Below are 26,260 nucleotides of genomic sequence, written 5' to 3'. Positions count from 1 at the left end.
AATCCAAAAGTACATACATAAATACAAACAATTAGTTGGAGTGTAACAAAATGAATGTAGACCCAAATGCACATAAAAGTAGATTAGCATTGTTTGGAGTGAGAGACGTAGTGGGATACGGGGTACAAAGAATATAAATTAAACAAAAATTTAGTATTTTTTTAATCAATTTTTATTGTATTTATAGTTCAAATTATGCTAACCAAATAGGGAAAATGGAAATAAAAATTACAACCGTATAACTAAGTCAATTTTTTAAGGTTAAGTTAGAAAATGACAAACGTAGGCTTGTATACGAAAGGGTGTATTTTTTTAAACTGTGCAAAATTTATGCAAAAAGATAAGCAAGCGAGTGTGAGTTTTTTTTTTCAATAAGGTTTCAAGAATTGCATGCTTTGAATAGAAAATTTCGAAAATATTAACTTTTTGAGGTTAGAAAACATAGTAAACATAACCTTAAAATGTGTTGTGCTGAAAATGTTTAACTTATGGTAATTTACCAGCTTATTTAAACAAATTGCTGAAAGTATTTTTAATTTGAAATCACCTGAAAATGGGATTAGCATATTTACAAAAAAAAATGTACCGTTCAGTTTCGAAAAAAAATATTCTTAAAATTGAATTAAAAAATTTGTTTCAATTAATAATTAACAATTTTAATTGCAGTTTATGATATTTTTCGAAATATTTAAGGATATCAGGTGCAAAGTTCTAAAAATTAACAATTTTAAGGTTAGACAAGACAGGTTATGTTTACATACAAAAAATTAGGTTATGTTTTAAAATTGTAGGTATAGAAACGCATTGCTTTCTTCCTCAGTAACAGCTCGATTTGAGTGCACACATTTTACACATTTTTTAGATTAAATTTCTTTGTAGATGCAATAATGAAATTTTTTTGTATTTTTTGTCTGTATGTATGCGTATTTAAATTAAATTCAACAAAATGAAATATAATATATAAAAACAAACTTTAATTACAAGCGCTCTTTTCTTTTTTCTTTTTTAAAATACCTAACAAAGTTATGTTGTGTACTAAACCTTTTCTTAAGTATATAACAAAAATAATGTGCTAATATAAAAAAAAAAAATATTATTTTAAGAATAATAAGTAAACTTTAAGTAAGCAACAGTACGAGTGTTGAAATAAATAGCAAACTTAAATTAATTTTATATATAAACTAATATAAATAGTAAATATGTATATATTTGGAAAGTAGTAGGATGGGTCGCAATTATTTTTCCCAATACTCCAAGAAAGTAGTGAAGCATTATTTTTATTATTTAGCCTTGATGCCAATTCATCTTCTAAAAATTTTTGACTTCTTCAAGAAAATATTTGAAAATTTTTATAATTTTTTTTTTTTACCAAACTCAAGAAGGTTTCGACCCACCCTAGTGCATAGGGTAAGAATATACAGACAGGAAAAAATGTATAACCTCTACCTGCGCACACACAAACAGCTGCATATGAAAGCTTAACAGAATTGCCGAGTCTGTGCGCACTTTTCTTTTTTAAATTTAATAATCTTTTTGAATTAGGAAATAATAGTTTTCAAGTAAAATAATCTGCATAGTACCGAATACCATCTTAAAACTACTTACAACCATATGACCTTTTTTCTAATTCTGTCCATATATACGTGTGTTTATTTGTATGCATGTATGTTTATATGTGTGTAATGTATGAGAGCGGAGCGACAGAAAATATTATCTTTGGCTGGCGGGTGAAATTTGTTACTTTGAAAAATAAGTTTAAAAAAATAAAATTCGAAATTTGGAAAAAAACCGAAATGTTGAAAAAATTTTGCTAGGAACAAATTCTAGAAGTAATAAAATGTGAACGTGCATATTTTTTTTTTGAAAAAAAAAACAAGATTTTTGTGAACAAAATTTTGTTGAAAATTTTAATTAAAGAAATGGTAAACAGTTAAAAAAATAGTAATATTCCTTTAAACAAATATGAATTGGTTATAGTTAAACGTTTTACACTTAAAGTTTCAAAGCAAGAAGTTCAAAAACAATATTAAACATTTTTTTTTTAAATTGTTAGTTCTTTAAAATTTTAGTATAATAATATAGAAAAGCTTGAAAAAATTACTAAGAAAATGTTTTAAGTCAAAATGTCTTGTTTCCAGATGAAGTACGGATTTCTACAATAGAAAAATCTTCCAGAAGATTGTGTATCAAAGTTTTATAATTAGTTTTTTTTTTTCGTTACTATATCAGTTTTTCGATGTTTTTTAAATTTTTTTATTTCTATTTGAAAATCATATTTAAAATATAAAAAATTTTAAATGTACTCAAAACTTTTTAAAGTTAAAAAAAAAAAATTTTTTTCAAATAATTTTTTTTTACTATTTTCAGGAATGCATACTGCGAGATTATTAAATAAAAAAATTTTCAAATGGGGTTTCTAAACAGAGAAATTTTTATAAGCTAAAATTTCTATCCGCAAACTAAAAAAAAACTTTTCTGTCGCTCCACCCTAGTACCTAATTATTAAAAAAAAACATATCAATTAAATTTGATAAGCTTAGTAATTAAACTTAAGGGTTAATTAAGGCAAATAATTTTTTTTTAATAACTAAGAGCTTTTTTCAAGTATAGTGAGTTCGTAGCATAAAATTACAATAAAAAATAAAAAAACGTTATCAATGCACGCATAGAAAATATATGTATGTATGTAATTAAGGCAGCGAGAGTATAGTGAAGTGCAAATAAATAGCATTCCTAGGTTTAGTTTATTAAAATTAAGCTTTTTTTTTATTTTTTCCGAATTGTTTTCATTTAACATTTATCTTAAAACTCTTTTTCTTTTATTTTGAAGTATGCAATAACAAGCCGAAATAAAAATTTACGCGTAAAATTTTACCACCAGCTTCATACGCAAATTTTGTAAAAAATTTTCAATTTTGAAAAATATTTGAGATTATTTTTTCGAGAGTCGAAGTGTAAGGAAAATCTTCCTTCGATAACAAGATTAGCATTTTAGGCAGAAAAAAGATTGTGTTCTGCCTTTTTCTTTTGAAATTCTGGTATAGCAAATGCGAAACAATAAAATTAGGTCTCTAAACGTTTCCCAGGAATTAATTTTTTTACACACGTTAGATTGTCGGTGATACGTTTTTCCGATATTTGCAAACTTGTACACTGCTTAGTTTAAATATAATATTATTTTATTTTACGAATTTTTAAATGAAAAGAAAAAAGTTGCAGAATTTGCAGCAGCGTTAGGAAGCGCATATCAACTCAAATAAAAAATATAACGCAATTTTTAAATTGATGAATTAAGCAAATCTGGGTATCTACTGTTTTTTGGATTCTGTTAGTGTTTGGTTAAAAATGTTTTTGGGTGCGTGTCTGTATTTATATTTTTATCTTATAAAACAGTAAAAGCTATTATGTAAGGTTATGCTGAAGCCACTTTAAAGTTTAAATCAATTGGAAACGAGTTTGCGCTACTTTTTGCTAACAAAAGTGTTCTTTTTTGCTCTCGTGGAAGTACCGAAAATGGACAAATTTAATATCTTACCCTGAATTCTTGTTTTGCTTTGCATTTCTAAAGCGATTTCCTTAAGATTCGAGGTTTTTGACGATTGGAGAGTTTCGGTATTTTGTTTTTTCAACTTATAATTGCGCACAAAATCTTCATAATACATAAACAATAACTTTATACTGAAATTTCAGAAGACTCCAAAAAATAGGAGACTTCCAAAATTTTTCGAAATTCGGCATTTACAATTTGTTTATAATACACATTTTTAATCAGTTTCTGGCAACACTGCCCAGGGACGTCCAGTCCCAGGGCCACAACAGTAATTGCGTCCTGGCCTCCCTCAACTCAGGCGTAGTCACACGTCACTTACGCCTAGAGTGACGACGTGTCCCCCGTTGCACTTCAGAATTCTGCAGTTAAACTGTAATGGGTTAACTGGGAAGATCACGGAGATAGTTGATTTCATGAAGCGGCATAACATCCCCATTGCTGTGATTCAAGAGGCCAAACTCACAGCGAGATCTGCTCTGTGTATAACGTCCACAGAAAAGATCGAGAGAGCGGAAATGGAGGCGGTCTCGCGTTTATCATACACCACTCAGTGCAATATATTCCATTCGATCCCGACATCGGCCGCAGGGACAGTGTCCTAGAACGTCATGGCATATCTGCCCGGTCAGGCGATGTAAACTTAGAAATCATCAACATCTACATCCCTCCTGTTCTAAAATTTAAATGTTTTGCATTTGTATATTCCAAGCTTCCGAATAGAGAAAACTTTCAAAAATTTTCCAAATTCGAAGTTATTTTAATTTTTCTATTTAGAAAATTTTTTCAAAAAAGAAAACCTACATTTTATATTTTTTGTCTTATAATTTTACACAAAGAGTGGATACTATATAAACAATAACGTTTTGCTAAAATTTGTTGAGTTTCCAAAAATAGCAGATTTCATTTTTCCGGAATTCGGAATTAACGTTATGTTGTTAGGCCAGCAGTCATATTGCACGGAAATTTTCAAAAATTCGATTTTTTTTCAATACTTCTAATTTTGAATTAATTTTTTTTAGGTAATAAGTAAACAGTTTTACCAAAATATCGTAAGTCTCCAAAAATAGAACACTCAAAACTTTCGCAATTCAGCACATACGTTTTTATTAGAAAAACCATTTACGTTTTTGTTATGGCAATCATTTTGCATTGGTTTTTAATCAGTTTACAAAAGAATTTAAAATTGGAGAGTTTCGAATTTTTTTATTGCAAGTCTCCAACTTTAAAGTTTACAAAGTTCTGCTTTTTTACAGCGCACAATCATATTATACGAGTTACAATAAGTTCTTTTACGAGCTTTCGATCTGCTAAAATGGGAGAGTTTCAAAATTATTATTTGAAATTATCAAACAAAAGCAAGAACAGAGCAAAACAAGAGCATATCGCATTTACTACATAACACCTTTACATAATAACCTTCAACTACTATTTTCCTCAAGTCTAGTTTTTTTTATCTGTTTAATTTGTTTTTGGCTACTGCGTTTGTATTTGGCTACAGGTAGTGCTAGGTGGCACTTGCTTTATTTATACATACATATTTCTATTTTCTCAATAATTTATTCTCTAATTCTTCCACCTCAAACTTCTCCTATTTCATATGTGTTTCATCATCAACGATTTTACAATTGTGGATGCGTTTGAAATTCATTCATATTCACCTGATTTATATTGCCCAATATTTGATGGCCTTGCAACGTTTGCACTTGCGCAATTGATAACGATGTTGTACCATCTGTATTTTCAGTTTGTGTAACAATTTGTCCACCAGTAGGTTGTTGTTGCTGTTGTTGTACTTGTTGCCCACCTGGTTGTGTGGTCGTGGTGGTTGTTGTTATATTACCCGACTGATCGATAATTTGATGATGTTGTATTTGTTGTTGTTGTTGCTGCGCCTGTTGTTGTTGTTGTGCGGTTGCCTGTTGCACTTGAACTTGAACTTGTTGTTGCACTTGCTGTTGAACTTGTTGTTGTTGCTGCACTTGTTGTTGCGTACCACCACCTCCACCTGACGTTGTGACTTGTATTGTTTGTTGACCTTGTTGTTGTTGTGCATCCGGATCCTTTTTCACTTGTACCGTATGTATGGTATGTAGGGATTGTACCGATTGCACTTGTGGTATAGTGCTAATTGCCGTGATCGTTGATGGGCCTGCTGCGTTGCTAGTACCGGGGGCTCCGCTGGTATTTGTAACCACTACCTTTTTGGTTGCGGTATCTGTAATTGAGAGTGAGTTAGAATAAGTAATGCACATAAATTTTAGCTTTCAAAAAATTTAGTTGATTTGGCACATATTTTTTGTTTTGTTGAGAACAGAGGCAAGCAGCGATGACAGTCATAGGCGACAATCTTTATTCTAGTTTAGTTATTGTCAATTAGTAGAGATAATGGCGAAAAAAGTGATAACATAATCAATTAACAGTATTATGAACTTAGAAAACCTATGACACGACCATTTTCTTAAAGGTTAAAAAGTCTACAAAAAATTGGAGACTTTCAAAATTCTTAATAAAAAGTAAAATTTTGAACTCTTGGGTTTCAGTAGTATAATTAACATAAAAATTCAACAAGTTTCCTAAGAATACAAGCAACCGTCGGATAATGCGGTAGGTATGCCTACCTCCCCTTTTATGAAGTTTGGAAAACTCTCCAAAAATTGGAGACTTTCGATTTTTTTTTAATTAATCACGTAACAAGAGGATACAATTATACCCCCAGCGGGTTAGGGGGCTTATTATATACTCGCGGCAGGAATGCCTGTCGTAAGAGGCGACCAAAATACCAAATTGACTCAATGGGTTGCCAGCAAAATTTATAGCTTCTACAACCCAATTGTGAACCTCACCTACACGTGGCGAATCCTGTTTCTTTATCAGCCGAGGCTCTGGCGACACTAATTTCCTCAATGATCTAGCGGTGGGAGGGCGGTGTGGCCTAGAAAGTTTCATGAGGTCATAATTAATCGCTCCCGAGATGGTCAGGCTAGTATCTTAATGGTACTTGTTACCGGAACGTACCGGATCTGCATCCGACAAAGGACCATCAACATCGATAACACTCCCCAAAACTTTCGGAGATTGGCCTTATCGTTACAACAACCACAACAACAAGGATATAGTCATTGGTAAAACATTTATTATCGATTTAAACGAAAACAAAATTGTTCCACCAACTTTTGAGTGATATCAAGGATTTTTCATTGCATTAACCAATTGTTTCTTGCCTTTACAAGTTTTTAGAGCTCGAAGGAACCCCATAACCAGTGCATATAAATCTCTATAAAGATAAGATATACTGAAAATCAAATCTCTGCAAAAAGAGGGAATATTAGAAGGCTACGCTTGCAAGTTCAACTCCGCTCGAATCGACAAGGATAGAGCCAATTAAAATCCGAGCTTTCAGACTAAGTGGCTACCTATCCTGCAATTTATTCAACCATGATGCTGGAGAAGATAATTCTAGCATAAGACCATATCTATTATAAAAGCGTACAATTGCTGGTATATGCCGATGATGTTTATAGCATTGGCCTTAACAAGCCTCTATGTAAGATCTACCCAAACTAATCGAGGCGAAAAATGGGTCTTGTGGTGAAAGAGTGCAAGATGAAGTACTGTCAGCAATGTCACTGGTGAAACAGCCATACATTAATGCCCCTATTACCGTTTACAACTCAACTCTGGTTGAGTTGAAATTTCGCAGTTTGGTATTACAGATTACAACTCAACCTGTCAAAAAAATGTCGGTTGAGTTGTCTAGTCTAACAACTTTTTGTGGCATTGCCGTTTACAGCCTTGTGTTTCGTACACATTATCCTTAAACGAAGGATCACATTGAATAACTTTTTAACTTTATGGAGCGACATTCCGAAGTTGGACGAGGCTGGCCGCAGTTTGGGTGCAGCCAAAATAGGTGAAATTATGCGAACGTGAGTCCCATTGATACTAATCACTACTCCTGGGAATCCTGTTTTAGAGTAAAATACAATTTTTGCTGTTTGGGTTTTAATCCAATTCGCACAAATATGCTCCTCAATATCTAAAACCTCTTTATTAACTGTAGATGTTGTCCAGCCCAACACCAAAATCCTTTCCATAGCATTTTTGATAGCAGCAAGGAATCGGCGGCCACAGTGGTGTGATGGTAGCGTGCTCCGCCTATCACACCGTATGCCCTGGGTTCAACTCCCGGGCAAAGCAACATCAAAATTTTAGAAATAAGGTTTTTCAATTAGAAGAAAATTTTTCTAAGCGGGGTCGCCCCTCGGCAGTGACTAGCAAGCGCTCCTAGTGTATTTCTGCCATGAAAAGCTCTCAGTGAAAACTCATCTGCCTTGCAGATGCCGTTCGGAGTCGGCATAAAACATGTAGGTCCCGTCCGGCCAATTTGTAGGGAAAATCAAGAGGAGCACGACGCAAATTGGAAGAGAAGCTCGGCCTTAGAACTCTTCGGAGGTTATCGCGCCTTACATTTATTTTTTTTTTTTATTTATAAAGAATCGGAGTGTGGCACATAATTTTAAAATAGGGGTACAGCCTTCCCTCGAACGCGTTTGCGGAAATGGTCCTTAATTGTGTTTAGTAATGAGCAAAATGCTTCCTTTCAAATCTGCAAAATAACTTCATTAGAAGCTCATCATTGGTCACTTAAACATTTTCTTAATTGGTGCTTGGTAGTTCCAGGGGATTGGAATGATCACGCAAATGTTTTCCGTATTCGCGAGATGTCAATCACCAAAATTTTTGCCATTGTAAAATAGATTTCATATAACTTTTAATAACAAAATCACTTTTGCAAATGCTTAAATTTCCGCAACAAATTGATCAGCTGTTCATTTATCTGTCAAATCATTACGTTCTGAAGTTGGCAACTCAATTCAACTTCAACTGAAATAAGTTGTAATTCGTAATACCAAACAGGAGTTGAGTTGTCTTAAAGCTGAGTTGTTTTAATTACAACCCAACTAAGTTGAGTTGTAAACGGCAATAGGGGCATACGTTTCGACGAAACGCAAATTCCGTGTTTGCTACATTTTTTACGCAAAATACCTCTTGATACTGTATTGTTTATACAAAGTTCGAAACGCATCTTACAATACCACTAACGGCATTTTAGGAAGTGTTTTTGCAGTCAGTCAAAACTGGCAAACATGCAGCGTTGGTTTGGTGGGAAAAGTAGAGTAAACAGCAAAAACAGTGTCTAACCTAGAAATTCAACATCACTCTTGCCATTAAGTGCTGCTTTGCACTGTGAAGTGAAGTCTGTTCACGCTCTATAAGGCCTTCATCAGACCTAGATGTCAAAAGAATGGGATTGGAGTACTCGAGAAAAAAGTTTTTCAAAGGTTTTATAATCTTTCCCGCAATGCCAACAGCGTTTTTCAAAGGAAATTAGAACATGCAGCCGAAATAGGGCTATCTTCGAACCAACTAACGGTATGCAAGAGAATATACTAAAACATTGTGATACAAAAGTTTGTGTGCCTATCTAGCAGTAGTGAATTAGGTTTCTTGGTTATAATTTAAATTAGCATCGCTTTAAACATTCAACAAAAAATGCAAGTATTTTCTTTATAAGATAATAAATAATAAAAAGTCCAAAACGCACATTTCTTCGAGAGCAACATTGAAAAAAATAACTGAAAATGTCTAACTACAGAATTCAATTCAAACAAAATTTCAAAAAATGAAATAAAATCAAGGCGTTTAGGTTTGTTTTTTTATCAAACATTTTATTCAAAATTTGTTTTGTATTTTAAAAGATGTTGCCTTTTATATAAAATTTAAACAAAAATAATTTATAATTATAAAGCAAAAGTCTTACATATAAAAAAACAATTATAAGTAATTAAAATATAATTATTTAATAAATTTCATTCGCATTTATTAGTTTAGGCATTGAAAGCTATAGATTGAACTTTTTATTGCTTTTATTTCATATTGTGGAAAATACTGTATATGTATATTTAAAATGACATTTGCATAAAATGTTTAAAGCGTTAAAACTTATACTAACTGCTAAATCGAATACATATTTTGATCAAGTTTTTGCTATTCTACTGCACATTTTGTTGCAGTATATAAGTCTGTAAAAATGTAAGGAATCATTTTTGTACAATAATGGGGTAATCTTAACGTATTTACTAGCATGCGGAATGCTTGATTCATAAAAAGAATAATATTATATTTTTTAACAAACCCATTTCTTTAAGTAACTTAGGTCACCAAATCTCCCAAATACGTATGTAGAGCATGCATAATATAGTAGAAAATCTTACTGATAATGTTATTCGATTTGCATTACTAGTAAAAAATTAAGTTTCACTGCGAAGACAGTTGAAATACATTTTAGAGGGTATGATTATTTTGCTTTATAAAAAAATACTGTACTGAAATTCAAATTGCATTACAAGTAAAATTTTATCACTACAAATAAAATTCAATTATAAGTAAAACTTATTGGTTTTTTTTTTGTAAATCCGAATAAAAAATGATAAGGCAAATGTAAAATATTCGCAAATCAAATTTAGGATATGTAAAAATGTATTTTGCCTATATTTTTCATATATTTTCTGAACTAGTAATGTAAATATAATTGCAGTACTAATAAAAAATTTACTGCTCAGAATTTTTGTAAATGCAAATTAAATTTCAGTATCTTTAGAAGTTTATTTTTATTGAATTTTTCTTTATTCTGTTAACTGGTAATGTAACATCAATTGCATTACTAGGTTAAAAGTAACTTCTTTTTTTTTTTAAGACAAACCCAACCACAGTATGCATTTGTAAAAATGTATGTTCAAGCCATTTTGATACATTTTATTAACTGTAATGTTACATTAATTGCATTACAATTATAATATGTACTGCTTATACAAATCAAATTTCAGATTGAGTTCAGGTTCATTTTTAAGCCATTTTATTTATTTTACATCATCAGTTACATCATTATTGCATTACTGGTAAAAATTAACTGTTTTTATGTTTTTGGTAATGCAAATTAATTTTCAGTACCAGTAACAATACATTTTTCCTGAATTTTTTTTACATATTTTCTACCTGGTAATATAACATTATTTGCATTACTAGTAAACAAATTTCTGTTAAATATTTATTTATGGTAAAGTGTCATATCACAGTACCAGTAAGAAATCAATTTGCTGGATATTGTATATACAATTTTGTTAACTGATAATCTAAAACTAATTGCATTCCTATGAAGTTTTTAGTACTTTTTTTGGAAATGCGAATAAAGTTTATGTGCATATCTATCTGTAAAAATTAATTTCAGGGAATTTGCAATATTTTTTTAACTGCTAATGCAATATCAATTGCATTACTATTATAAAATTTACAGCTATTTTTTTTTATTGTAATGAAATAAAGAATCTTAGTATCTGTAAAAATTCATGTTTTTGGCATTTTTATACATTTTGTTAGCTGGTAATGTAACTTTAATATCATTACTAGTAAAATAAAATGTATTATTTTTTTAGTAATGCACATAAGTTTAATTATTAATGCAAATTTGTTCCTTAAATTTTTAAAGCAATTAATAATTTGATGGTAATGCAAATTAAATTACATTATTTTGATGACAAATTCTTTCTGGAAATGAAAACTGCATATAAGCAACTGTACATACATATACATACGAATGTGCGCCCCAATTATTTTTTTTATTTTTTTTATTTTTTTTAATTTAGGCTTAAGACCCAAAAACATCCTCGCTAACAAATTGTATAACATTTTGTACATTCGTCATATTATTGCCATTTCTTATAACTATATCTGTCGTAGGCTCTTGCTTTGGCATATGATTGACTGCTGTTGCAACATCTACAGGGTTAATGGTTGGTGTAACAATGATTTGTGCAGTTGCGTTGTTCGGCATTGCAACGCCTGTAGAGTCATTACAATCATCAACAGTTTGGAAACTAACATCTGCTGTCATTGCTAAGTCACTTTCATTTGCCGCCGCAACAACAACACTACCTGCCTCTGTCAACGTTGTTTCTAGTTTCAATTCCACCGCTTCGTTTGCTGACTTACTTTTCTTTTCCTTTTTAACGCCAGGTTTAGCGAAATGTCTCAATTCCAAATGACGACGCAAATTACGTGACTGTCTAATGACTGCATAGCAAATGGGACAAGTGGCCGGTTGTTCCGATTGTGAGCGAGAACGAGATTCTTAAAAAAAAAAAGTATTTGTACAAATATTATAATGTAAACAAAAATATTGAATAAGTGCAATGTAGTGCATTCAACTTACCACTCTTAGGGCGTTTGGGTTTAGTTCCGCTGGCTGGTGTACTTCCTGCGCTCACCTCGCTCGTGTTCAATGTCGATATTGGTGTCATATTTGGGTCAACAGTCACAATTGTCTCCACTTTAGACATTTCGCTCTTGATGTGTGGTGTTGATGTTATTAACTGTGGTTCATTGCCATTTTCCATGCCTTGTTGTTGTACCTGTATCTGCTGCTGCTGCTGCTGTTGCTGTTGTTGTTGTTGCTGCTGTTGTGGAGTTTGATGTTGTACAACGGTGGTGGTTGTGCCAGGTGTAGTAATAATCGTTTCAATACTATCAACTTTAGCGATTTTCGGTGCAGTGGCTGTAAGTTGAGAAAATGTTATTCATTAGAATGGGTTTGAAATGAAATATCAAATATAATCTAAATATTTTCGACATTGGCTTAGTCGGCTACTTTTGTTGTTGTGCTTTTGGTAACAGCAAAAACTTTGCCCATGGGTTTTGGTAGTTTTGTCAGATTGCCCGGGTAATACTAGGTTCAAACACACACCAAATTGGCAATTTATACTATTTGGGCAATTTATTACGCAATTTATCATATAATAAATTGTAATAACAAATTGCCAATTTAAAAAAAATTGCGTAATAAATTGTTTCAAACTGCAAATGCAACCTTGTATAGTGTGTTTATTGAGTAGATTTCAACGTCAGTTGCGCATGGCTGAACTATATGGTTGGCGCATCTCATCAGCAGATTTTATGTCTTTCATTTCACTAACCTAAACATTGAACACATTTTCTTACAACACAACAAAATTTCAAAGTTTTATGTTTTCATTCCATTTCATTCGCCTAATACCAACACGCACATTTTGACAGTCTGAACAAAGGTATATTCTTGCTGTAGAGATGAGCCAACCAGCTATCCAATTACTATTGTGTAAGCTAAATCGAGTTGTATGAACAGCACTCAATTCAAATCGAAATTTCCTCAATTTATTTTTCTGTTTGAACATAGTATAAGTATACGGTTTTTTTCAGTGCTTAGCCCCGCCTTTAACGAAAACGTCGGTTTTTGTTGTTATTGTAACGAGAATGCACTTTACGAAGGTGCAAGTAAGTATAACCGAAGTAGTCAGCCCTATAAATCCGGTACGCTCTGGTACTAGCACCTTCTGTTACTAGCCCTACAGCCACCATAATAGTCCGTGCGAAAAGTAGGTAGTTCAGAAAGCCTTTTAGATCTCTCCATTGTTCCCAGTTAGAGAAAATCTTATGGCGGTTCTTCTTTCAAAGAAAATCGGTGGTTTTGATGCTGTTGTAGTTTTTTAGCGCTCTTTACTGCCTTGAAGCCATAAGCTTAGATAAACTATACCGGTCCAACAAAGAATTTTTTTGCAGGATCTTGCTGTGAACTAAGCCCGGGTATCCTATTTAAATTTGGGACTAAAAAGAAGAGTGAAGAGTTATCCGCTTCCGTTCTAGTACAACCTTAGGTAATGTGTTTCACACATCCTTTTATTTCCATTTGCTTTCAGCTTCCTAACTAGGAGCCCGACCAGATATACGAATAAGACCACTTTTCCATTTCAGAATATCAATTTTCTGAGATATTGTTGCAAAAGGAACTGGATTGAAATAATATGCAGCATGCTAACGACAAAAACGCTATAACCACGCCCACTTTTTCGATATCGAAAATTTCGAAAAACCGAAAAAGTGCGACAATTCATTACCAAAGAGGGATAAAGCGATGAAACTTGGTAGGTGGGTTGACCTAATGACGCAGAATAGAAAATTTGTATAATTTTAGACAATGGGCGTGGTACCGCCCACTTTAAAAAGAAGCAAATTTAAAAGTTTTGCAAGCTGTAATTTTAAAATTTTAACAAAAAGTTGAATATCTTTACAGTACATAAGTAAATTATGTCAACATTTAACTCCAGCAATGATATGGGGCAACAAAATAAAAAAAATAAAAGAAAATTTCAAAATGGGCGTCGCTCCGCCCTTTTCTTTTAATTTAGAATACTTTAAATACCATAAGTCGAACAAAAATTTACTAATCCTTGTGAAATTTGGTAACGGCATAGCTTCTATGACGATAACTGTTTTCTGTGAAAATGGGCGAAATCGGTTGAAACCACGCCCAGTTTTTATACACAGTCGACCTTCTGCCCTTCCGCTCGGCCGTTAACACGATAACTTGAGCAAAAATCTATATATCTTTACTAAACTTAGTTCAAGTACTTATCTGAATTCATTTTATCTTGGTAATAAATATGGGTGAAATCCGAATATGAAAAATGGTGATTGGATTGGTTTTTTGACGCAAAATATAACTTTAGAAAAAACTTTGTAAAATGGTTGTGACACCTACCATATTAAGTAGAAGAAAATGAGAAAATTCTGCAGGGCGAAATCAAAAGCCCTTGGAATCTTGGCAGGAATACTGTTCGTGGTATTACATATATAAATAAATTAGCGGTACCCGACAGATGATGTTCTGAGTCAACCTGGTTCATATTTTGGTCGATCTGTTCCCTCTGGCGTCGCTCAAGGCAGTCACCTTGGTCCAATTCTGTTCTTGCTAGTTATTAATGATATCTGTACCACTATAAAGTCTTGTGCGTGTATCGAAGAATGTCCCTTGCTTCAAGCGGATTTAAACTGCCTAGTTACTTGGTGCAACGTAAATTCAATGCCGCTGAACCTCAATAAATGCAAATGCATGCAGCCTCTTTCGTAATTAATAATTTTTGTCTTCTATCAGTTAACTATTTTGTGGACTTGGGAGTCACGATAGATGCTAAACTTAGTTTCAACCTTCATATTAATGCTACTGTCAATAAGGATAGAGGTGTTCTTTCATTCGTGAAACGTTGGTCCAAAGAAATTAGTGACCCTTATGTAACTAAAGCTCTTTTCATCACTTTAGTTAGACCGATACAAGAATACGGATCAATAGTCTGGAATCCACAATATCGAGTTTATGCAGATAGACTTGAATCAATACAAAAGCAATTTCTTCTTTTCTCTTTAAGGAATTTTCAGTGGGACTCTGCATATAATCTCCCCCCTTATACTAGACGGTTGAAGCTTATCAATCTTCCAACTCTTGCAGAGCGTTATATTTATGGCTTAACTCCTGAATGGATTGATTTCTAGTCCAATTATTTTGAACGAAGTAAACTTTAACGTCCCATCATGGGTGTCAAGACATTACAAACTTCTTCTTTTGAGACAGTGTAGAACTAATTTCGAATTCAATGAACCTTTTCGGTGTTTTGTGTCATGATTTTAACACTCATTCTAATTCATTTGATATAACGGATTCACTTTTTTCCATAAGGAAAACTGTCTTATCCTATCTTAACCCTTAAAAAAAAATCAAATAAACCAAAAATGTTCACTTCTTTAACAATGTAGTATGTATATGTATCATTTCTAACTGTTATGTAATTTCTAACTGTTATGTATAGTACCCAGCTGATGATTTTTATTCTGTAGCTGAGCAGTTTTAGATCTCGACGCTTAACAAATCTCCGCCCATCAACAACTCGGCAAAAAAAAATCCGTGCGTCATGCGGATGCGCCCCTCGCGCCGGTCGGGCGGGCATTGGACGGTATTAATCCGTTGGGTATATAAAAAAAAAGAAAAAAAATACTCTTTAATACCTTCCATTTGATACCCATGTCATACAAACACATTCCAGGGTTATCCTAGGTTCATTTTCCTACATGGTTCTTTTCCCTTATTCTGTCTCCAAAGCTCTCAGCTGAGTATGTAATGTTCGGTTACACCCGAACTTAGCCCTCCTTACTTGTTTCATCTAAAGTCGACAACCTTCCAAGCAAAATATTGTGACGAATATTAGCAACACTAAGGGATACTATCATCTCTAAACCGATACTAAGCAGTCACTGGTATGTACATAAACAAATCAGCAGGGGAGAGATACTCACAAAAGTATGCTATTATCAGAAAAGTAGGTCTCACACATACACATGCATATATCTGAGATACTCATAAAAGTATGCAATCATCGGTGGAAGTATGACTCACATATACACGCGCATATGGCTATGCGAGAAGCTATAAACGTCCATCTGTAGTTTATAGCTGGTAAGTTTATAGCTGTTAACTAAGTAGCAAATTCTAGAAGAAGAAACGCCAAGAAGTATGCGAACGACACAGCCGAGAGTATAAAAGGAGCGAAAGCTGAGTAAGCAGCAATCAGTTTGATTTAAGCACGCTATTGGTTGTGAAGTGTTATTGTGAAGTATTTTCAAGTAATCTAATAAAGACCATTTTTGCATTATTGAATATTGGAGTTATTTATTCAACAGTTTAGTGATTCGAACGTTCAGAAGATTTGGAATAAGCGGAATTTCCCTAAATTCGTTACAATATTGTGAACTCCAATCATATTTCTATCCACCAGATGAATTCAAGTTTAGCGTTATTAAAGGCTCTCTCAACACAAAGAGAAACTAAAATTTTAAATTCCTGTTCCGATATACCGTCCTGTTATGCAAATGGGTTTACAAAGAGCACAATTATCTAAAGCACTTTCTGACTTTTTCAGCTAACTACAAACTGGGCGCTGCGCTTATTTTAAAATAAGCTGAACTATACTTACGTGACATCTTCTTGACGCGTGGCTTACGCTTGCGTGCGGGCAAGAATTGTTGTATAACATCTTTAGGCGATTCGGCAATAATAGTCTGTTGTTGTCCAGCGGCATTAGTATGAGTAGTGGTTTGCAAAATTTGTCCAGCTTGATGAATATCCTCGACGACGTGAGCGTGTACGGTTTGTTGTGGGGCGGTAGCAATTGTGGCAATCAATGGGTCTTGGTCCTAAAGAAGAAAGAAATTAAAATTTAAAAAAAATTTACATATATTTCGAAAGATATTGTGGTTCTGCTTTAAGACGACCCCTCAGAGATATCGAAATATCATAGATTGTGATAGCGTTGATTATATATACTTACATGGTGTTGTTGTGGTATCATGTGTTGTAGTTGTATCGAATGTGTAGTGTAATCATCTTTTGTTACGGTTTGTGGCGCCAAACCCTGTATATTCAAGCATTGGGCAGCCTGCAATAGTGACGGCAATTGTGCATGATCGACGCTTACTTCGCCACGATAAACAAACTCCAATAGCGCTTCTAGGTCGTTCGCATTGACGCCGGCCAACATAACCACTGGATGCTTGCATGGTGTATTCTAATTGTGAGAAGAAAAGAAGGAAAACAAAAGTAGAGAATAAAATATGTACACATATATGTATGTATATAGGTATGTGTGAATATGAGAGTAGGGTGAAAGCTAAAAAAAGGAAATTGGAAAACGTAAACAGAGAAAATGTCATGAAAAAATGCTGGCAAACGAGTTGATGAAATTCCTAGAGTAAAGCATGTCTGCCCAATTGCCCACTATGGGCTCTTTTAATAAGCAGCAGTTGGTGTATCCGCGTCTTCCACAGCTAACTCACCTTCTTCCAAACTAGTGCTCTTTCACATGCTCCTGGTGGATGCGTATGTATGCACATTAGTGATGTATAGTGACACTTGATAACCAGATACATTAGTGAACCAAATGGTTCGGCTCTTGCTTGAACCCATGATGTAATAATGAAGGTGATGTCAACAACATAACCTCACTTTTTCGGCAGGCTCTAAATACCAGTATTTACGTGTATTTCAAAAGTAATAAATTTGGGTTACCTAATTTTTCGTACAAATTCTTCAAATAAATTAGTTTTCTGCAAAATTTTGTCTATATTCTGTTAGGGAATACAAAGTTACGTTAATCTTTTTGGCTAAACAACTCTAAACGGCTTATATAGTTATAATATTTCTAAACGTATAGGAAAATCTAATACGATCGTAGTAGAACTGAAAAGCAGTTCTGTATGATAGACAACCCTCTAAATTATGCATGCCGAACTTGTCAGAATAAGGGAGAACGTCAACGGGATGAGAACACCTGAATATTCATTTCATCATGGCTTGAACCAAAAAGCAAAACAAAGCGAGTATTGAAAAAAATAACTTTGTCTTTATCTCTCCAGTGCAAAAAAAGTTTTCTGTTTGACTTTTTTTAATTTTTTTATTGATTTTATATTCGTTTTATTTTTTTGTTTTTTTTTTCTTTACTTTTATTGTTTTTTCTTTTTCTATTTTTTTTTACGTTTTTTATTTTCTTTCACCTTTTTTTATTTTTTTTTACTTTGTTGATTTTTATTTCTATTTTTTTATTTTAATTTTTTTATTGTTTTATATTTTATTTTTTGTCTTTGATTAAATTTTTTTGTTTCCACATTTTTAATTTTTTTAATTTCCTCTGTTGATTCTTATTTTTTTATTTTCATTTATGTTGGCATATTTTTTCTTTTCATTATGGTTTTACTTTCACTTTTATATTATGTATCATTTTTTATTTCATTTCTATTTTTTATTTTGATTTGATTCTTATTCTTTTATTTTCATTTATGTTTGCATATTTTTTTTTCATTATAGTTTTACTTTCACTTTTATATTATGTATCATTTTTTATTTTAGTTCTATTTTTTATTTGAATATTTTGTTTTAATTTTTTTCTAACTTTTTCAGTCTTGATTTTCAAATTCTACTATTTTTATTCCTTTTTTTTATTTAAATTTTATTCATAGTTTTTAACATTTTTTTAATTTTTTGTTTGTTGTATTTCTTTATTATTTTCTTTTTAGTTCCTTTTTTTATTTTTTATTGCAATTTTGTTTAATTTCTTTTTCGTTTTTATTTAGTAATTGTGGAATCACCTGTAACCAAATAAAAGCAAAAACGAGGATGATATCGCGTTGAGATCGATGCCAGCTTATGTTCATTTATATTAATTTTTAATTTTTTTCTTCATTTTCATTTTTTTTTTTTGCATATTTTTTTACATTTTATTGGCATATTTTTAGTTTTTCTTTCTCTTTTTTTATTTTATTTTTATTTTGATTTTCATTTTCAAATTTTATTTATTTTAATTTTTTGATGTTTTACTTTCATTTTTTGTATTACAATTTTTTATTTTATTAAAATTTTTAGTTCTTTTTATTTTCAGATATTAATTTTTTTCACCTTTGTTATTTTGTTTTCACGATTTTTTTAATTTTATTTTTTGCTTTTTAGTTTTTTTTTTTGATTTTAGTTTTTTTTGTTTTTTTTACTTTTTAGTTTTTTTTTTCTTTACTTTTTACTTTTTAGTTTTTTTTTCTTTCTTTACTTTTTACTTTTTAGTTTTTTTTTCTTTCTTTACTTTTTAGTTTTTTTTCTATTTACTTTCTTTTTTTATTTAAAATTTTAGTTAATTTTTATTTTATTTTCTTTTTTTATTTATATTCTATTTTTTATTTTTGTATAGATTTTTTTTTTTGGCATTTTGTTTGCGGTTTTTCTCCATTATTTCTAATTCTGGCATCACCTATAACCCAATAAAAACAAAAACGACGTTGATATAGCGTTGAGATCGAGACCAACTTGAAAAAATGTATTTCCTTGAAACCAGTTTTTTTTTAATTGACCTTGATGGCTTGGAAAACCCCAGAAAGTCGAGAATTGCTACCAAGTTTTGAAAGTCTTTCAAATTGTAAAAAACCAAAGTTTCGATTCGCCAATGAGCCGAAATCGAAATAAGCCAACAAAGGCAACAAGAAAATCAGAATATTTGAATCACCAAAAAGCCAATATCTCGAAATACCAACGATCCCAAAACAAACAAACAAAGAAACACTTGAATCGAGGATGATGGTGAAAGAAAAACACTGACAATAATTGAGACGGGTAAGAATGCGAATATTGAACCGAATTATCGCAGTGATATGATTAAAGAAAGTCAGTTCGTGTCGAGTCTTTTGTGCCTATTGGAAAGTTAACAATCAGCACGCGAACCGGTCCTAGTATGTCTTAGCTAGAACCGGTTTTTTTAACTCTTAACCACTATCACTAATCTATAAAAACAGTAACATATTTGATTTTTTCTGTCGTACGTATTACATTCAATCTTAATTTACACAAAAGCGTTGAAATTCGGATGATAAAGCGTACTCGTGGCTATCCTCTCGCTACATATAATTTTGATGTGTGTGTCGACAGCAGCTACTTGTCATCCACTGCTGTGAGTACATAGCACGCTCAACAAAAAATTGGCTGACAATCGGCATATTTATCTCAGCGTCAAATAATCAAACTGTAAGCAGTGAAAAGCGAGTATTTCGAGTAGTTATTTGAGGGAGAAATTCTTTGTACTTATTGGCGGATAACTTGCTTATCAGTGTTAGTACTATTTGAATGCTGGTGAAATCAGCCAGACAAATTGTTAAATTTTCATCTGAAAAATACATATACAGCAGCGAACATGAAAATAGAAGCGGCAATTTTAATCAAATTTCGTCAATTAAACTATTTTTTTATTTTCGACTATATAAAAAAAAACCTGCGAACACAAAACAATTCATAAGACTTTAAATAAAATGATAGAAATTTTCGTAGAATTATTTCAAGTTTTCGAATTTTTTCGAAAACGTTTTTGAAATTGGTTTGCATAGTTTCAGTAACAAAACTCATAGTAGCTTTTTCTTATATCATCGAAAATAAAAAGAGAATTTAATTGACCAAAATTTTATAAACATCTTCGTGGCCTCATGCAGCCCACATTCCGAAGTAATCTTCCTATAATTCAGCATGCAGCTGATACCTCTGGTCAGGACTGAAGGTACATACTTCAATATAGTTAAGACCATCCGTGATCACCGTGGTGTGATGGTAGCGTGCTCCGCCTACCACACCGTATGCCCTGGGTTCGCACCCCGGGCAAAGCAACATCAAAATTTTAGAAATAAGGTTTTTAAATTAGAAGAAGATTTTTCTAAGCGGGGTCGCCCCTCGGCAGTGTGGCAAGCGCTCCGGGTGTATTTCTGCTATGAAAAGCTCTCAGTGAAAACTCATCTGCCTTGTAGATGCCGTTCGGAGTCGGCATAAAACATGTAGGTCCCGTCCGGCCAATTTGTAGGGAAAATCAAGAGGAGCACGACGCAAATTGGAAGAGAAGCTCGGCCTTAGATCTCTTCGGAGGTTATCGCGCCTTACATTTATTTTTTTTTTATTTATCCGTGATCACCCCAACATTGAAAGCCCCGGCCATGACCAAGATGATTCCTAAGGCGTACTCCTTAGATTTCAATGATTTTTCTGTTTATAGTCACCCTATGCAGTGCCGTGTCTACAGGCGTGCCCCTTGATATATGCACGCATGTTGTGATGAAAAAACAGTTTGTCATCCATGTTGAACTTTATATACTCATCTATCAGCTCAAGGTTTTGATTAGAAATGATGTTAAGCTATAGTCTTTGAGATACATATGACTGATCTTTCTCGCCATTGGTAGGAAAACTACAAGATCAGTTTTCCAAGAATGGGGTACATGATAGAGCCCTACGTACCCGTCGCATATTATTTTAAGCCATTCCACGAGCACTCCACTCGAAATTTGTAGCAGGGCAGAGAACATACCACCAACTCCCGGCGATTTAAACTTATAGAAAATTGTTGTTGTTGCACCCCCAGCGGGTCGTAAGAGGCGATTAAAATATCAGATTCAAAGGGTTGTGTAGCGCAACCTTTTCAGGTTGCCAGCGCAATATATATCTTCTCCAAACCCAATTTTCAACCTCAACTATCCGTGGCGAATCCTGTTTCACTAACAGACGAGGCTCCGACGACCCCAAGCTCCTCATGGAACCGGATCTGTATCCGGCAAAGGACCATCACATCGATAACGCTCCCCAAAGCCTTCGGGGAGTAACCTTATCGCTACAAAAACAACAACAACTTTCACCGCGCATTCGATCTTCGATCTCTCCGTGATCGAAGTGTAAGTGTTGCGTGCTAGCTCTTCCCCCTCATATCCCGATGGGAAATGTATACTCGTCCCCACTTGCTTCGCTTTCCGCAACCTTTCCCAGCATGTGCTTTCTAAGAAGACTCTTCAGCTCCTATAGTATTACTTTTGCTCAGCGAAATACGCGCGTGCTGAGTCCACAAGCCGTTCACTTCATATAAAGGCCATGAGGACTTCGCTGGACCCCACCGCTTTCGTTGTGACGTCAACATCCTCCTAGATTCAAAGCTTTCGAGATTCTCTCCAACCTCGCCCGCCTTTTGCATGTTACTTTTTTACCTTCGATACTTTTCGGTGTTAGAGGTTTCGCTGTGCTACTCGTAACACCACACTTTTTGCCACCCTCCGACACCTTCGCCGCGTCGTCTACGTCTACCTCTTGTCCCCTTGTTTTAAGGCTTTCGAGGTCCCTTTCAACCTCGGCCGCCTCCAGCGTACCGAAAAATATGTATACATACCAAATTTCAATAAGATCAAAAATTTCTGAAGCTGTCGGTTCCGCAGACAGACGGATAGACACTGCTCGATCAATTCCGTTAGGCGAATAAAATAAAAGTAATATATACTGCGATCTATACTCAGCTGATTATGAAAATAATTTGTATTTTATTGAGTCTATTAAGAAGAATCTTAACTTTTGCCCTTGTGCTACACCCCTTAACAATCTCCAACCGAGTCCAAAGTTTACATGAAATATTTTCGATCTTCCTTTTACCGTTTGAAGGAGTGAGACTTGAAAAATTCCTTTGTTTTATAAGGTGCACTCTAATGTACATATTATGTAATACATATTTGATATGGTGAGAGTTGGAACTCTTTATGTGTATGGAGTAGCAACATAATTCTTGTGATACTGTTCATGGGCACGGTTGCCACTTTTGGTCCATTTGGACCAAAAATGGTCCTTCCAACCCCATTTGGTCCGCTGGTCCATTTTCTTCAATTTTGGTTTTTTAGGCAGTTGCCACGATTTTGGTACTTTTCTTTCTTTTTCGCTCTGGTAAAAATTCACAATATTGCCCAAAAAATTTGCAGCATATATAATTTTGAATTTATTCAATGGATTTCTCACCACAAAAAATTGCTCAGTCAATAAAAATTTACGAGAACAGCGACATTTCACCTAGGAAATAATTTAGGTGTTAATTGTAGATGAAACAACCGACTTATGAAAAAAACTCTTGTTTAATAATTATAATTATAATGAAATTAAACACTTAGTGAAAGATTTTTGTCAAAGTAAAAGTATGTACTTCATATGCACGTGCGCCGCTAAGAAATTTGACAGGGATTGCAACTGATGAAGCGTGAAGTTTAATGAATTGAAAACTAAGTAAAAGAATGAAACTAATTTATTTTATATTAAGTGTACTTGCCACTTACTTAAATCAAGCATATTTCTTGAAGGCGATGAATTTATAAATGTACAACGAATGCGATTAAAAAATTTTATTTTTATATTCAGCTTTTGAAGCAAATGCAAAAGAGATTTGATTTTGGAAGAAATATTTTGTGTAAAATTATCCCCGTAGGTGGTAGCAGAACCCCATTAACCCCTGAGGCCTGATATCAAACTCACACTTACTGAATCTAGGCTATGATATAAAGTTCAAACGTTAAGAGAAAAAGTAAGCATCTATAGAAATAGCACTAACAAAATTGCTTAGTTTCATTTATGCTCTACTGAGTTTTTGAACCGTTTCTTACTAAAACTTAACTGCGCTATACATTTCATTTCATTGCCATAATGCTGCAACTAAAAGCTTTGAGATCAAAACTAGATTCACAACGTTAGGTTGGTGAACGACATACACTTATTCTAGAAATGCGAAAATATAATACCATGAACTACATTTTATTTTTATTTGTTCCTTGAATTAAAGCAAAGCATTTACTATGTCTAGTAAAATTGTATATAGGAAACCATGGAAACATCCTAAAGTTGTATGGTTTACAACTAATACGACACTCTTGTATACCTCTTTATATACCAATAAAATAAAACAAAAATTTTGTCTTCTTTTTTTTGAGATTTGGTAATTTTTTCGATGAATTTTGGTCCCAAATGAAAGCATGGTGTGGCAACCGTGTTCAACCGCCCTTTCCCACCTCTGAACATGCAATTACTCAGCAGACAGAAAGCAAGTGAATATGAGCGTTTTTTTATGTACATATCTAAGCACTACGTCAGGAAGAAGTCGCTTATTCGATAGCTCTGCAAGCTCTTATGAAGATGTCGAAGTATCCACCACCAGTGTATGTCTCTGAAATCTGTATTTTTTGTTTGCTCTGTTGGGCGCTATTTCATTTTTCAACGTTCTTCTTGATATTCTTTGGCCTTATGAGAGTTTGTAATGGAATGGGTACTCATGCTCATTCAGCTCAGGTGGTTGGTTACACTCACACCGGCACTTAAAGAAGTTTGTTATTATTTGAGATAACTACGTTGTTTATAAAGAGCATTATTATTCATCGAATTGTTTACATGACACAAAAAAAACGAGCAGATTCGTACATCTTATATACCCACATAAAAACTGACACACTATTCATCGGATTGTAATAAAAATTAAGCGTTAGTTCATTGTTTGTATTTTTGGAAGGATATAGATACAACAAATGGTTTTAAAATAAAACGAAGGGACAAAAATATTAAAAAAAAATCATCAGCAAGATGAACTTATAGTCGGAAGGAGGGTGAGAGGGTTAGAGGAAGGAAAAGTAAAGGGTATAGGAAGATGTAGTAGTGGAGGAAAAAGAGCACGTTACTGTTGAAAAATCTGATTTCCAGAAGCTAGGGCCGTGACAACATCAGATGGGGCGGCTCTGGGAGTTTTGAAGAGAAAAGTTCTTCGAAAGATTTACGGACCTCTACGCGTTGGCGACGGCGAGTCCCGGTGAAAAAGAAGAAGATTTAGTGATAGATGAACGAGACGTCAACATAGTTCAGCTAATTAAAAAACAGCGGCTACTCTGGCTAGGCATGTTATGCGATAAAAGTATATGCTCCGGCTTAGAAAGTATATTTATTGAAACCCGCCTATGGAAGAGCAGAAAACTATTTAAATGCTCTTGGTGGACCAATTGACACCAATTAACCCAACGAAGAAGCGACATTGTTCGAAGGCCATAACCGTTTAAAGGTTTGAGCGCCAATTAAGTTATTAAGGACTACGTCTATTTGTGTACCAGTATTAACGGGAGAGTTACATCAACCAACGGAGTCACGTTCACCTACAAGTTATAATTTGGACGCAACGTATGCCATATAAAATGAATGAAGAAGGCCCTGTCCAAAAGTTATTCTTATCGACAACTGACTTTGGCAGCAGATAAAGTTGGAAACCCCCACCAGATGAAGAAAGACTTTATCTCTCTTACCATGCCTAATTTACGTAAATTATAGTTAACAAGGAATTAGGGGCTTGTTACTTCCCTAAGTGTTCGGAAAATGTTTGAGCTTAAACGACATGTCTGCGCATCTAAAGTAATTACCTAAAAATTTATGGAAAAGATAAGATGTTTTTGAAACTTATCCTGCGATAGGGCGTTTTTTTTTAATTTTCTAAGATAGTGTTTTCGAAACGGCAGATGGTAATATTCCATTCAGCAGCCGATTTATTATGATAAAAAATTAAGCAAAAATTTTATAAGTCCACTTTTTCTAAAAGGAAGACTTTTGAAATTAGTAGTAGAAAAATTATGAGTCCTATGACGAAAAAAAACAGAGATTTTCCTGATCTTTGCTTGAACAGCAAAACATTTATATGGAGCTTAAGCTTAAAGCCGAAGCTGAACCTAACCTCGTAGGTTGTTTTTAGCTTTATTTTTCGCCTCTTTCTGAGCTTTGACGCTACTTTCTACGCGAGTATTTTTTCATGACCAAGCGTAAATTTGCAGGATGCCCTTGCTTTGTGGGGAAAAGGGGCACTCTAATGTGTGTACATAACGCAAGAGCTAAATTAAACTTTAAAAAAGAGGCGGGAAAAAAATGTTTCAACTTTACTAAATAAAACCAGAGTGGTTGTGTATTAATTTCGCGACTTGACTCTAGACCAGGGCTGCCGTTTATTAAAATATTTAGATATATGTATTAAGCACGCTATCCAGATCACAAGAAAACGGACAAGAATATCTTTAATTGTCCTCTTCTAAGCCAAACTCAAACATTTTTTTATCTGAAAACAGAAAGTTTCAATTGAAGTTCAAAATTACTATTTTAAGTTCAGAGAGTTAAAATTGAAGCTCAGAAAATTAAAATTGAAGTTCAGAATTTCACTCAAAATTTTTCGATGTATTTGGGAATTTTTGAAGTTTCATAATGTTTGTTGTGTTGCTAGAAGCGTTGCCTTACATACCGTTACTGTTTAAGGCGAAATTGTGGTTTTTCAGGATGGAAATTTCCTTCAGGATGAAAACGCAATGGTCATCTGAGACAATAATAATATGCTTTAGCACGATTTATGTGCATACATATCGATTGAGAATACAGTAAAACATGCAGATTTATTGAAAAAATAGTGG

General features: G+C 33.3%; 1 protein-coding gene across 8 annotated transcripts in view; it reads right to left on the bottom strand.

Annotated features, from left to right (window-relative positions):
* Nucleotides 1–26,260, bottom strand: part of Trl (Trithorax-like) — a 291,079-nt gene that overhangs the window by 9,709 nt on the left and 255,110 nt on the right. For all 8 annotated transcript variants that reach the window (XM_067790909.1, XM_067790914.1, XM_067790907.1 and 5 more), the window contains exons 3-7: nucleotides 16,798–17,034; nucleotides 16,444–16,663; nucleotides 11,820–12,161; nucleotides 11,600–11,737; nucleotides 5,209–5,765 (exon numbers count right to left, since the gene is read on the bottom strand). In XM_067790909.1, the coding sequence (XP_067647010.1) occupies nucleotides 5,209–5,765; nucleotides 11,600–11,737; nucleotides 11,820–12,161; nucleotides 16,444–16,663; nucleotides 16,798–17,034 (1,494 nt within the window). The remainder of the gene's footprint in view (nucleotides 1–5,208; nucleotides 5,766–11,599; nucleotides 11,738–11,819; nucleotides 12,162–16,443; nucleotides 16,664–16,797; nucleotides 17,035–26,260) is intronic.

Source organism: Eurosta solidaginis, chromosome 5 (genome assembly GCF_040869045.1).
Source record: "Eurosta solidaginis isolate ZX-2024a chromosome 5, ASM4086904v1, whole genome shotgun sequence".
NCBI lineage: Eukaryota > Metazoa > Arthropoda > Insecta > Diptera > Tephritidae > Eurosta > Eurosta solidaginis.
Note: the sequence above shows the minus strand (reverse complement) of the source record. Positions and strands in the feature narration are given on the sequence as shown.